This window comes from Nerophis lumbriciformis, linkage group LG18 (genome assembly GCF_033978685.3).
Source record: "Nerophis lumbriciformis linkage group LG18, RoL_Nlum_v2.1, whole genome shotgun sequence".
Taxonomy (NCBI): Eukaryota; Metazoa; Chordata; class Actinopteri; order Syngnathiformes; family Syngnathidae; genus Nerophis; species Nerophis lumbriciformis.
The window spans coordinates 33745001-33760258 of record NC_084565.2 but is presented as its reverse complement, the minus strand read 5'-3'; the positions used below and the strand labels follow the sequence as shown (position 1 = coordinate 33760258).

Sequence of the window (15258 nt, the reverse complement as noted above, 5' to 3'; positions counted from 1 at the left end):
TAATCATTAACTTACAATTTCATGGCTGCAACACGTGCCAAAGTAGTTGGGAAAGGGCATGTTCACCACTGTGTTACATGGCCTTTCCTTTTAACAACACTCAGTAAACGTTTGGGAACTGAGGAGGAACATTTTTTAAGCTTCTCAAGTGGAAGTCTTTCCCATTCTTGCTTGATGTACAGCTTAAGTTGTTCAACAGTCCGGGGGTCTCCGTTGTGGTATTTTGGGCTTCATAATGCGCCACCCATTTTCAATGGGAGACAGGTCTGGACTACAGGCAGGCCAGTCTAGTACCCGCACTCTTTTACTATAAAGCCACGTTGATGTAACACGTGGCTTGACATGGTTTTGCTGAAATAAGCAGGGGCGTCCATGGTAACGTTGCTTGGATGGCAACATATGTTGCTCCAAAACCTGTATGTACCTTTCAGCATTAATGGCGCCTTCACAGATGTGTAAGTTACCCATGTCTTGGGCACTAATACACCCCCATACCATAACAGATGCTGGCTTTTCAACTTTGCGCCTATAACAATCCGGATGGTTCTTTTCCTCTTTGGTCCGGAGGACACGACGTCCACAGTTTCCAAAAACAATTTGAAATGTGGACTCGTCAGACCACAGAACACTTTTCCACTTTGTATCAGTCCATCTTAGATGAGCTCAGGCCCAGCGTAGCCGACTGCGTTTCTGGGTGTTGTTGATAAACGGTTTTCGCCTTGCATAGGAGAGTTTTAACTTGCACTTACAGATGTAGCGACCAACTGTAGTTACTGACAGTGGGTTTCTGAAGTGTTCTAGTGCCCATGTGGTGATATCCTTTACACACTGATGTCGCTTGTTGATGCAGTACAGCCTGAGGGATCGAAGGTCACGGGCTGAGCTGCTTACGTACAGTGATTTCTCCAGATTCTCTGAACCTTTGATGATATTACGGACCGTAGATAGTGAAACCCTAAATTCCTTGCAATAGCTGGTTGAGAAAGGTTTTTCTTAAACTGTTCAACAATTTGCTCACGCATTTGTTGACAAAGTGGTGACCCTCGCCCCATCCTTGTTTGTGAATGACTGAGCATTTCATGGAATCTACTTTTATACCCAATCATGGCACCCACCTGTTCCAACATTTGCCTGTTTACCTGTGGGATGTTCCAAATAATTGTTTGATGAGCATTCCTCAACTTTATCAGTATTTATTGCCACCTTTCCCAACTTCTTTGTCGCGTGTTGCTGGCATAAAATTCTAAAGTTAATGATTATTTGCAAAAAAAAAAGATGTTTATCAGTTTGAACATCAAATAGGTTGTCTTTGTAGCATATTCAACTGAATATGGGTTGAAAAGGATTTGCAAATCATTGTATTCCGTTTATATTTACATCTAACACAATTTCCCAACTCATATGGAAACGGGGTTTGTAAAATACAGCACTATGTCATCAGTTTCTGATTTATTAAATTGTATAACAGTGCAAAATATCGCTCATTTGTTGTGGTCTTTCTTGAACTATTTGGGAAAAAAAGATATAAAAATAACTAAAAACTTGTTGAAAAATAAACAAGTGATTCAATTATAAATAAAGATTTCTACACACAGAAGTAATCATCAACTTAAAGTGCCCTCTTTGGGGATTGTAATAGAGATCCATCTGGATTCATGAACTTAATTCTAAACATTTCTTCACAAAAAGACATTTTTAACATCAATATTTATGGAACATGTCCACAAAAAAAATCTAGCTGTCAACACTGAATATTGCATTGTTGCATTTCTTTTCACAGTTCTTTTTGACAGACATTTTTAAAAAAAATCTCACGTACCCCTTGGCATACCTTCAAGTACCCCCATTTGAGAACCACTGCATTAAACAATGTAACAAGGTTTTCCAAAATAAATCAACTCAAGTTATGGAAAAAAATGCCAACATGGCACTGCCATATTTATTATTAATGTCACAAAGTGCATGATTTTTTTTAACATGCCTCAAAACAGCAGCTTGGAATTTGGGACATGCTCTCCCTGAGAGAGCATAAGGAGGTTGAGGTGGGCGGGGTTGAGGTGTGTGTGTGTTTGGGTGTAGGGGCTAGCGTGGGGTGTATATTGTAGCTGCAGGGGTTCTGGGTATTTGTTCTGTTGCGTTTATGTTGTGTTACGGTGCGGATGTTCTCCCGAAATGTGTTTGTCATTCTTGTTTGGTGTGGGTTCACAGTGTGGCACATATTTGTAACAGCGTTAAAGTTGTTTATACGGCCACCCTCAGTGTGACCTGTATGGCTGTTGTGTGTGTGAAAAGCCGTAGATATTATGGGACTGGGCCGGCACGCAAAGGCAGTGCCTTTAAGGTTTATTGGCGCTCTGTACTTCTCCCTACGTCCGTGTACACAGCGGCGTTTTAAAAAGTCATAAATTTTACTTTTTGAAACCGATACCGATAATTTTGTAACTGATACCGATAATTTCCGATATTACATTTTAAAGCATTTATCGGCCGATAATATCGGCAGCCCGATGTTATCGGACATCTCTACTAAACATGGTCACTAGATTAGATGGTGGTCACGCCAGATACTGACCGTTTTTGTGACCCAATAAAGCAAAACTGCACATTTCAGTGTGGCCTTTTATAGTAGGCAACCTAAGGCACACCTGTGCGATAATCATGCTGTTTTAATCAGCATTTTGATATGCCACACCTGTGAGGTGGGATGGATTATCTTGGCAAAGAAGAAATGCTCACTAACACAGATTTGTGAACAATATTTGAGTGGAGTAGGTATGGTGTGTGTGTATAGTAAAAGTTGTACATCTTTGAGTTCAACTCATGTAAAATGAGAGCAAAAGCAAAAGTGTTGAGTTCATATTTTTGTTCAGTATGTAATAAATATAGTCGCATCATACTTACACATAAGAAAGTATCCAGTAACAAACGTGTCCGCATCATTCAACTTACTGCCTCATGAGCTTAACTTCATGAATTAATGTGGACACTAGGTGTTGCAGAAATCAAAATGATTACACTTCAACTGAAAGGCATAAGTCAACAATTGTTTTTTATAAAGATGTCCGATAATATCGGACTGACGATATTATCGACCGATAAATGCTTTAAAATGTAATATCGGAAATTATCGGTATCTGTTTCAAAAAGTAAAATGTATGACTTTTTAAAACGCCGCTGTACGGAGTGGTACACGGACGTAGGGAGAGGTACAGAGCGCCAATAAACCTTAAAGGCACTGCCTTTGCGTGCCGGCCCAATCACATTATACCTACGGCTTTTCACACACACAAGTGAATGCAATGCATACTTGGTCAATAGCCATACAGGTCACACTGAGGGTGTAAACAACTTTAACACTGTTACAAATATGCACCACACTGTGAACCCGCACCAAACAAGAATGACAAACACATTTCGGGAGAACATTCGCACCGTAACACAACAGAACAAATACCCAGAACCCCTTGCAGCACTAACTCTTCCGGGACGCTACAATATACACCCCCCGCTCCCCCCCCACCTCAACCTCCTCATGCTCTCTCAGGGAGAGCATGTCCCAAATTCCAAGCTGCTGTTTTAAGGCATGTTTAAAAAAAATAATGCACTTTGTGACTTCAATAATAAATATGGCAGTGCCATGTTGGCATTTTTTTCCATAACTTGAGTTGATTTGTTTTGGAAAACCTTGTTACATTGTTTAATGCATCCAGCGGGGCATCACAACAAAATTAGGCATAATAATGTGTTAATTCCACGACTGTATATATCGGTATCGGTTGATATCGGAATCGGTAATTAAGAGTTGGACAATATCGTCAAAAAAGCCATTATCGGACATCTCTAGTTTTTTATAATAATTCCATTTGATCCAGCCGATTCTAACATTCCACTATACAAAATAAAATGACATATGATTTGTGCTGATGTCGGCTGACACCCCAAAATAAAACACCAACTTAAGTGACTACATTTCGACTAGTCATGCAAGTGTAAGAAGAAGTTAAGCACAGTTAATAGTACATTTAATAACTTGCATATTTTTCCGGGTCAGATTCTGAATTGCGTTCAACTTCCAGGGTTGGACTGGAGTTCGCTTTCCCTCGAGATTCTTTTTTTTTTTTTTTTTTTTTTTTTTTTGTCTTAAGAATTGTTGCCGTCTTATCAAGGAGGTGCATTCTGGGTGCCTTTCATGTTAAGGTCATAATCATATAAACTGTCATTGTGATGCAGCGCACTTGTACACTGCAGCCAGTAAATATATTGGGAAATTGCAGATCAATCAAAACGTAGTACTTTTTAAATTTGATTTTTAAATGAGATAAAATTGCAGCCATGCGTTGGCTGCATGCCCTCAGGGAAATGAAGATTCCAGTAGCAGCGACACTGTATGCCGTACACACGGCAGTAATACTAATAGCTGCAACGCACACAAATTCAAAGAACTATAGCTGTCAGGACTTGGACTATGGCGTGGTTTGTTCTCCCGTGGTGCAAATGAACATTTGGACCAGACATGGCGTGAAGGTGAAGACATATTTAATTTTAACACTCAAAAAAAGAAACAAACAAAAGGCGCTCACAGCGGAGATACAAAACTTGGCTATAAACACAAAACTTGCACAAAGGCAGAAACTATGAACAATGAAACAAAAACACTAACTGTGGCATTAATAAACAAAAACTTACTTGGACATGGCATGAAGTGCGCAGAGGTAAACAGAGTGTGACAGGGGTATGAATCCGGATGTCGCCAGGAAGACAAACTGAAAACAATGAACTTAAATACTACAGACATGATTAACGAAAACAGGTGCGTGACTCAAAACGTGAAACAGGCGCGTGACGTGACAGGTGAAGCTAATGGGTAACCATGGAAACAAGACAAGGGAGTGAAAAGCCAGAAACTAAAGAGTCCAATAACTAAACAAAACAAAACATGACTAAAACAAAACATGATTACACAGACATGACAATAGCATGATAATAAATACCTATGTAAAGGCAGGTGTGCCTAATGTTGTGTCCAATCAATTCATTAATACTTTATGCTTTACCTCCTGAAGTGGACCAGTCAGGGAGGGTCAACCTCACCGCTGAGGAGGAGGTGGACGACGACGATGAAGATGCGCCAGACTTTGGCGGTCTTACCCTGAGAAGCTCAGAGGATACACATCTCTTCCCGGAACACACAAACGGTACGGACCGCTCAGTGTGAATTAACAAACACAAACACACAAACACACACACACACACACACACACACACACACACACACACACACACACACACACACACACACACTTTGTGTGACGTTGTGTCCCGTAGATGAAGAGGTGCCGCAGATAAAACATGGAGGCTGCATCACAGACAGGCGCAGCACCTTCCAGCCTCACCTCGCCGCCGTGGTGACGCCGAGACAGGTAAGCCCGGCGGACACTACATTAGGTACACCTAATTAAAGCTGGATTGACAATTGAAGAGAACACAGCTCTGTTTTCCCAAATCTACAACTTTTAAAAATGGGAATGTATTTCGCGGTCTACATATTTTTGGACATGATCCAGTCTAGATTTTGCTCCAGTCACATTTTTCCGTATGTTTGCAAACAGTTCAAGTGTGGAGGTGTTCCCTTTGGATTGCAAATGAACCCCTCCATGCTTACCCACTGCAAAAAGATCACAGTTTGTCTTTTGAAAATGTACACGGCCAAAAGTTTGGACACACCTTCTCATTCAATGTGTTTTCTTTATTTTCATGACTATTTACATTGTAGATTGTCACTGAAGGCATCAAAACTATGAATGAACACATGTGGAGTTATGTACTTAACAGAAAAAAGGTGAAATAACTGAAAACATGTCTTATATTCTAGTTTCTTCAAAATAGCCACCCTTTGCTCTGATTACTTTTTCGCACACTCTTGGCATTCTCTCGATGAGCTTCAAAAGGTAGTCACCTGTAATGGTTTTCACTTCACAGGTGTGCTTGAAGCTCATCAAGAGAATGCCAAGAGTGTGCAAAGCAAATAAAACATGGTTTCACTTACTTAGTGGCCTAGTGGTTAGAGTGTCCGCCCTGAGATCGGTAGGTCGTGAGTTCAAACCCCGGCCTAGTCATACCAAAGACTATAAAAATGGGACACATTACCTCCCTGCTTGGCACTCAGCATCAAGGGTTGGAATTGGGGGTTAAATCACCATAAATTATTCCCGGGCGCAGCCACCGCTGCTGCCCACTACTCCCCTCACCTCCCAGGGGGTGAACAAGGGGATGGGTCAAATGCAGAGGACAAATTTCACCACACCGAGTGAGTGTGTGTGTGACAATCGTTGGTACTTTAACTTTAACGTCAGACACACCTGTGAAGTGAAAACCATTTCAGGTGACTACCTTTTGAAGCTCATCGAGAGAATGCCAAGAGTGTGCAAAGCAGTAATCAGAGCAAAGGGTGGCTATTTTGAAGAAACTAGAATATAAGACATGTTTCCAGTTATTTCACCTTTTTGTGTTAAGTACATAACTCCACATGTGTTCATTCATAGTTTTGATGCCTTCAGTGACAATCTACAATGTAAATAGTCATGAAAATAAAGAAAACGAATTGAATGAGAAGGTGTGTCCAAACTTTTGGCCTGTACTGTATATATCTTAAAAGGTGAACATCACCGCTATTTCCCCCACCGACACGGTCAAAAATACTTCATTAACAATATATTAATTTGTCAGTCACAATGTTAAGCGCACAACGGCGTATCTAAAAATAAACAAAAAAACAGCTTTTAACAGCATTTTTCTAAATATGTTAGAGATGAACGACTCTTTTAAAGGAACAATGCTTTTTTATGCACATGCAGATGCAATTGCCCAGGCTGCGTGTGTGTGTGTGCCACTTTAGTTGTAATACTTATGTAAATATATATCTTTATGTATATTTATAAATACATACTGTATTTTTCGGACTATAAGTCGCAGTTTTTTTTCATAGTTTGGCCGGGCTCCAGTGCGATTTATATGTTTTTTTCCTTCTTTATTATGCATTTTCGGCAGGTGCGACTTATACTCCGAAAAATACAGTATATATATTTTCCGAACTATAGAGTGCACGGGTAGATAAACCACACCCACTAAATTTTAAGAACTTTTTTTTTTTTTTTTCCATATAGTAGCCGCAGATATATGTTACAACATGCGTTATTTACACAGAAATATTTTGTAAAATGTTTATTTACATACCTTAATTCAGTGGTTCTCAAACTTTTTTTGTCATCCCCCACTTTGGACAAGAGGGAGTTTTCAAGCCCCACCTGCCCCCATCGGCCTAACAGAACGCTAATGCCAAGCTTAACATTTTCAAATTTATTGAACATCAAGTAACATCAAGTTGTATACATTCAAACTCAATAACATAAAATAACATCAAGTTCAATAATAAATAAAATAACTGTGCAGTTGTGGTATAACTTGCATCAAGTTCAATAATAAATAAAATAACTGTGCAGCTGTGGTATAACTTGCATCAAGTTCAATAATAAATAAAATAACTGTGCAGCTGTGGTATAACTTGCATCAAGTTCAATAATAAATAAAATAACTTGCATCAAGTTCAATAACAAATCAAAAAGTGTTATAACTTGCATCAAGTTCAATAACAAATCAAAAAGTGTTATAACTTGCATCAAGTTCAATAATAAATCAAATAACTTGCATCAAGTTCAATAATAAATCAAATAAAAGTGTTATAACTTGCATCAAGTTCAATAATAAATCAAATAACTGTGCAGCTGTGGTATAACTTGCATCAAGTTCAATAATAAATAAAATAACTTGCATCAAGTTCAATAACAAATCAAAAAGTGTTATAACTTGCATCAAGTTCAATAACAAATCAAAAAGTGTTATAACTTGCATCAAGTTCAATAATAAATCAAATAACTTGCATCAAGTTCAATAATAAATCAAATAAAAGTGTTATAACTTGCATCAAGTTCAATAATAAATCAAATAACTTGCATCAAGTTCAATAATAAATCAAATAAAAGTGCCACTTTGCAAAAAAGGAGGAGCTATGCATTTGGCAAGACAGGGCAAGTGACAGTACTTTGCCCTGGGAGAGCCACCTTGCTTCACTGTGAAACAGTACTGCTGTATGATCAGCTCCCATTTCCTCACACAGTGCAGAGAACAGTCGCACTTTCAGTGGTCGTGTTTTGATCAAATTTACCGCGCTCACAACATCTGTTAAAACCTCATTGAGTTCGGGGCTGGGCTGCTTTGACGCGAGTGCTTCCCGGTGAATGACACAGTGTGTCCAACCCTCTTTATTAGAGCCTGCAGCCCGTTTCTTCACCCTGCCATGGTCTATGCGCCATCGCAGCAAAAGCCCACACAGTTTTCCCATTTAAGGTCGTGTTATTTGAGGAAACTGTCCATTATCTTGAACAGCTCATCAGCAGTGGCTCTATTTTTCATGTATTTGCAAAACAGCAAATCCTCGCAGTGACTCGCCATTCACAAAGCGGACGTATGCGATGAACAGGCAGTCTTTATTGCTGTCAGTAGCTTCGTCCACTTGTAAAGCAAAACGACTTTCTTTTCATTTGTCTACTCAAGATCCCTTGCAATGTCGCATATACGTCTCGCAATTGTGTCGTTTGACAGTGGGACAGCTTTTCATTTTGCTGCGCTTATTCCGCTTAGCCCCGCCCCCATTAGTTACTGCTGCTATGTCTGTCAAACGTTCGCTCCTACCTAGAAATTTAAAGCTTACAGGAAAACTAAGTAATTTACATTTATTTATATAGCGGATTTCACTGACGGAATCACAAAGTGATTTACAGTGTGTATAGAAAATGAAAGCATAGTAAAAAAAAAAAAAATCTAAGAATATAATTAAAAAAAATAAAATTTAAAGTGAAATTTCCTCCCATTCCTCGCGCCCCACCTGTCATGTCTCTATTCCCCACCAGTGGGGCGCGCCCCACACTTTGAGAAACGCTACCTTAATTGTTTCCAAACGTTGCCTGTAACACGGCAGTAAAACGGCTGATGAAATATAAACACAAGTCATCGTCATGGGCCCACTAGCTGCGGAAGTTTGCTCAATCAGCTAAACAGACTCAATAGCTCCACAGTGACGTCTTGGTGAATTTACTGAGGAATTTGTGAAACTGAAACAATACAAACATAATGCCATTGCAAGCTAATAGTACTAACACTGACACTTGCAAACGTGTTAGAATAGAATAGAATAGAAAGTACTTTATTGATCCCTGGGCGAAATTCAGCACCACATGATACGATAGCACATACACATGCATGAAAACACTCCTACAGAAATCAATGAAGCTATCTTCATTAGTAAGTATTTTAGTTATATTGTAAAACTTACAAACGTTAATTAAAGTGATGGATGAATCTTAGAAACGCTATAGATGGCTAAAGGCGGAAGGGCACTTCTACTACCAGTTGAAAGCGACACTGCATCACCTACAATGAGCAAACTTGTCCAAAAGATGGCGCCCTAGCACAAAGAATGAAACACATTTTCAGTGTCTTTGCTTAATTTTTGTTTTTAAACTATTTGCATAATGGCCGTCAGCATAGAAGAATCCTTAAATTAGCTGCACCATTTTATAAGCCACAGGGTTCAAAGCAAAGGAAAAAAGTAGTCGCTTACAGTCCAAAATTTATGGTGTTTACATTTTTTTTTTTTTACTTTTTTTTTTTTTTTACATAATTACATATCTTTTTTTTGTTTTGGTAAAATGCTCTTCTGCTCCAAAGTTTTATTTTTGGTATGGGAAAATTCTAAATTTGTAATGTCACTGTCAAAGTATGAGGATAGGACACTACCTTATGGAATGTTTACAATAAAAACAACCAAATTAGAATGATATTTCAGAATTATTCCCATCAATGTAGTAATATTGGTGTAAATTTAAATGATTTTGGATTTTATCTTACCACTGCTATGAGTGGTTGTTTTTTTGATAACAAAAAAATAACTATAATAACGGGCCAAATACACGTTTGTTATATACATCAAAGCAGGCGGTAGGGTATGACATGAGAAGGAATAACACGGCAAGCTCCAGACTGCTTATACTAGAAATGCCCACATAAGTACATCCGTCAATCTGTGACATCACAAATAAAGACGGCAAAACAGTGTTCAGAGGAATCCAAAACAGCCCAAATGCATCATCCTTTGATGCTTTGGTATCGTTAACACTGTTATTCAACATTGTAACACCATGATAAGTCCAGAACAGAGAAATTCATACAGCCCCATTCGTCACGGTTCATCTGACACATGAAACATGACAAATTGGGGCGGTGCACTATCCACTTGTTTAATATCTTAAAATGTGCTTTGTGGCACAGTGTCAATTGCTATGTAGAGTAGCCCTTTCCATCGTTTTCAGCAGACTGCATTGCAAAAATGATTGACCCCCCCTCTTCCTCTGATAAGAGATCCACCCAGGAACTGGGCCATATGATCCCTTCCCTACTGTATCGGCCCAACGTGGATGAAAACCATCCACATTTTTAATGCTAAATCATTTTCAAGTTCCAAGCGATGACCTGCCTTGCACTTTGCTACATTTTATGCTGTGAGAATTCCCCAGAAAAACATCATGCACAGAATGTGTTTAATGAAACATTCATGTTTTTTTTGTTTCTTTAATGATTCACAATTGTCGACATAATCCAAGTGCACAGCTGGTTCTCTCACAAAGGAACATATATTTAAATATGTTGCATATTCAGGTAAACTTATTCTTTTGTACCTCAGGTTTTAAATGACGCTGTCAGAGAGGCGAGAATGTTAACAATAAGCAATTTGCACTTTTCTAACATTTAGGTTACAGGTCAGTGTTTCCCACAGGACCTCAATCTATTTGTGGCTGTGTAACATGTTATCAAATATGCATAGTCATTTTATGGATGCTGCAGTCGGGAGAAATTATTTTGTGGGAGACAAAAACATGAGTATAAAAAGACTTCCCACAATGGGGAAATTAAGTGGTTGCAGCGCAGATACAAAAATCCATAAAAATATGTAAAAAATAAATGAAAACAAGAGGGAAACATTAAAGAACACAAATGACATGAAATACATACAGCTACAAAAATAAAAACGAAAAACCAAATGTTATCACTTAATAATGCATATTGCACACGGAGCAGACCCAACAAAGCAACCAAGAGAGCTGCCTCCGTCCTAGGCTGCCCACTAGCTCTCAGCCAATGTCATGAGCGAGAAAGCAACCAAGAGAGCTGCCTCCGTCCTAGGCTGCCCATTAGCTCTCAGCCAATGTCATGAGCGAGAATCTGTCCAGTAAGACTGAAGTATATCTGATACATGCTCATTCAGCCAGGGCTCCGTGAAGCACGACCGCTTGTAAGCGCTTTGATATAGGCCCACGGCAGCACCTCATGCATTACGATTTCACACTTTGTTCTGCGGCCCTTGAATGCACCACATACACATACAAAATAATAATAATAATAATAATAGATTTTATTTGTAAAAGCACTTTATATTGAATAAACAACCTCAAAGTGCTACAGTGTATTAAAAAAAATAAAAATAAAAAGATAAAAAAATAAATACAAATAAAAACTAGAACAGCCAAATAGCTAAAACTAGTATGCATATATCTAAAAAAAAAAGAGGCTATTTTAAAAAGAAGGGTTTTTAAGCCTTTTTTAAAAGCATCCACAGTCTGTGGTGCCCTCAGGTGGTCAGGGAGAGCATTCCACAGACTGTGAGCGGCGGAGCAGAAAGCCCGGTCTCCCACATAAGTATACATAATTTGCCGATGCTGCCACAGCGAAGTAAGTCCACCGAAGAGAAGGCAAGCTGCCATGCGTTTAGCTCCAACACACACATCGGTATCTTTGCCACTCAAAACCCAGTTTCAATCCCTGCAGACACTTCACCGTTTTAAGAGCCTCTCCGACTCCAAAAGTCTCACTAGATTTGTCGCTTTTTTTTAAAAATGTCAAGAGGGCTCTGATTCCTCGCTACATATTAGTTTTTTCTGATACTGCTGTTGATCTGATACGATACTAGCACGGATCATCCATCCATCCATTTTCTACCATTTGTCCCTTTTGGGGTAGCGGGGGATGGGGGTGGGGGGGGGGGGGGGGGTGCTCATACACACTTTTATTTTGTAGTGTGGAACGTTAGAAAAGGTTTGATGAAGTTAATTTAGTTAAACGGAAAACAATGGTAGGCATGAAAAACACTGAGCTATTTATTATTAACCGTTCGGAATGGACTCATTCCCTTTGAGTGGTAAATAGTTTTGGCGACACCTAGTGGCCACAATAATTCATTCAGTTAAGTTAATGACGCACTAGGTTGAAAGAATTCGGACACATTTGTTGCTGCTTTTTCCCGTAAATAATATGCACCTATAATTATTTGGTACTTGTTGACTGTATATCAGGGGTCCCCAAACTTGCTGTATATATATATATACACTGTATATATATATATATATATATATATATATATATACACACACACACACACACACACACACACACACACACACATATATATATACACACACACACACACACACACACACACACACACACACACACACACACACACACACACACACACGTATATATATTATATATATACATTCATATACACATTGTCTTTATAATACGTTTTGTCATTTAACATCAATTAACATTGATGTTCATCAACATTTAACATTGTCACGTTATCGATGGGAAAATTCATTTTTAGACAGTATGATTGGCCTGAGCAGCTAGGAGACACCGAGAGTAACAAGCGGTAGAAAATGGATTAGAAAGGAAAGATAAAAAAATTTAGAAAAATTAAAACACTTTTTTTTTTAACTTGGGACTTCCCGTGGGCCGGATTTTGGATGCTGGGGGGCCGGATCCGGCCCGCGGGCCGTAGTTTGGGGACCCCTGCTCTATATTGACAAAAATGCTGTTTTAGACTGAATATTGTTTAATTAAGGACACTTATTACGTATGTCTAGCTGGTGTGCTTAGCTGTTGTGTAGCTGCTAGTGCCTAGTAGCCTATGGCATACCTTGTTTACCTTTTGTAAATTACTTCACTAAAATACAAGAAAAGACCAACTTTGTGTGCTTATTGAGGAGGATATTTACAAACCCCAAAACCAGTGAAGTTGGCACGTTGTGTAAATGGTAAATAAAAACAGAATACAATGATTTGCAAATCCTTTTCAACTTATATTCAATTGAATAGACTGCAAAAACAAGATACTTCACGTTCCAACTGGTACACTTTATTTTTTGCAAATATTAGCTAATTTGGAATTTGATGCCTGTAACATGTTTAAAAAAAGCTGGCACAAGTGGCAAAAAAGAGTGAGAAAGTTGGGGAATGCTCATGAAACACTTATTTGGAACATCCCACAGGTGAACAGGCTAATTGGGAACAGGTGGGTGCCATGATTGGGTATAAAAGCAGCTTCCATGAAATGCTCAGTCATTCATACAAACAAGGATGGGGCGAGGGTCACCACTTTGTGAAGAAATGCATGAGCAAATTATTGAACAGTTTAAGAACAACATTTCTCAATGAGCTATTGTAAGGAATTTAGGGATTTCACCATCTACGGTCCGTAATATCATCAAAAGGTTCAGAGAATCTGGAGAAATCACTGCACGTAAGCAGCAAGGCCCTTGACCTTCGATCTCTCAGGCGGTACTGCGTCAAAAAGCGACATCAGTGTGTAAAGGATATCACCACATGGGCTCAGGAACACTTCAGAAAACCACTGTCAGTAACTACAGTCCGTCGCTACATCTGTAAGTGCAAGTTAAAACTCTGCTATGCAAAGCGGAAGCCATTTATCAACAACACCCAGACATGCCGCCGGCTTGTCTTTGCAGTGTATTCAATTGAATATAAAAGTAGAAAAGGATTTGCAAATCATTGTATTCCGTTTCTATTTACGATTGACACAACGTGCCAACTTCACTGGTTTGGGGTTTTGTAGATGTTAACTGGCTGTCCAGTTTTGCAAAAGTAAACACGCTGCAAGACTATCGGGGCTTTTATCAAAGATTTTGGATGCAAGCAAATATGATCCCATACTATAACATCGGATCAGGACACCCCTACTAAATTTGTCGCTAAGCTGGCATCACGAATCCCCTCCATTGCTGCTTCTTATTATTCTCTGGCAGACTGTGTGCATACTGTATGAGGTGCGTTAAGAAGCAGAGTTACAAGCACAGTCCCGTTGTGATGTGTTCACGAGCATGGGTGAACAGGTATCGCTAAATCTAAACCTAACAAGTGTGTTTCTTGGTAATGATTCAAATCCGTTCACCGATAATACCAACTCATCCTTTAAAAGCTTCCTTCATGCATGCGTGGACCGGCTGGAAGGTGTCGGTGCAAAAATAAATGTTGACATCTTCCGCCAGCCAGGCGGCGGATTAACAAAGTGTGACATTTACATCATATCTCGCGACGGTCTGGAAGTGTTCAATTTGGCTTCCGATGTTACCGTTGGAAAAAAAACAAGAAAAATAATTTGTTCCACCAGGTGCAGTTGGTTTGTGTTTGCCATGTATTAATTTTTTATTGACTTTATTTTCCGCACACACGCCGACTGTATAGACGTCCTTATGCTTTCACTGGAGAGGTAACCTGAATAGTAAGGGTGTGGGAAAAAATCTATTAGAATTCGAATCGCGATTCTCACGTTGTGCGATTCAGAATCTATTCTCATTTTTTAAAAATCTATTTTTTTTTTTTTCCTTTATTTTATTATTATTTATTTTTTTTTAAATTAATCAATCCAACAAAACAATACACAGCAATACCATAACAATGCAATCCAATTCCAAAACCAAACCCGACCCTGCAACACTCAGAACTGCAATAAACAGAGCATTTGAGAGGAGACACAAACACGACACAGAACAAACCAAAAGTAGTGAAACAAAAATTAATATTATCAACAACAGTATCAATATTAGTTACAATTTCAACATAGCAGTGATTAAAAATCCCTCATTGACATTATCATTAGACATTTATAAAAATTTAAAAAAGAACAATAGTGTCACAGTGGCTTACACTTGCATCACATCTCATAAGCTTGACAACACACTGTGTCCAATATTTTCACAAAGATAAAATAAGTCATATTTTTGGTTCATTTAATAGTTCAAACAAATTTACATTATTGCAATCAGTTGATAAAACATTGTCCTTTAC

General features: G+C 38.7%; 1 protein-coding gene across 1 annotated transcript in view; it reads left to right on the top strand.

The window, feature by feature from the left end:
- impact (impact RWD domain protein) overlaps positions 1–15258 on the top strand; it is an 88281-nt gene that overhangs the window by 17158 nt on the left and 55865 nt on the right. The window contains exons 6-7 of the mRNA XM_061978171.2: positions 5064–5195; positions 5326–5420. Of these exons, the coding sequence (XP_061834155.2) occupies positions 5064–5195; positions 5326–5420 (227 nt within the window). The remainder of the gene's footprint in view (positions 1–5063; positions 5196–5325; positions 5421–15258) is intronic.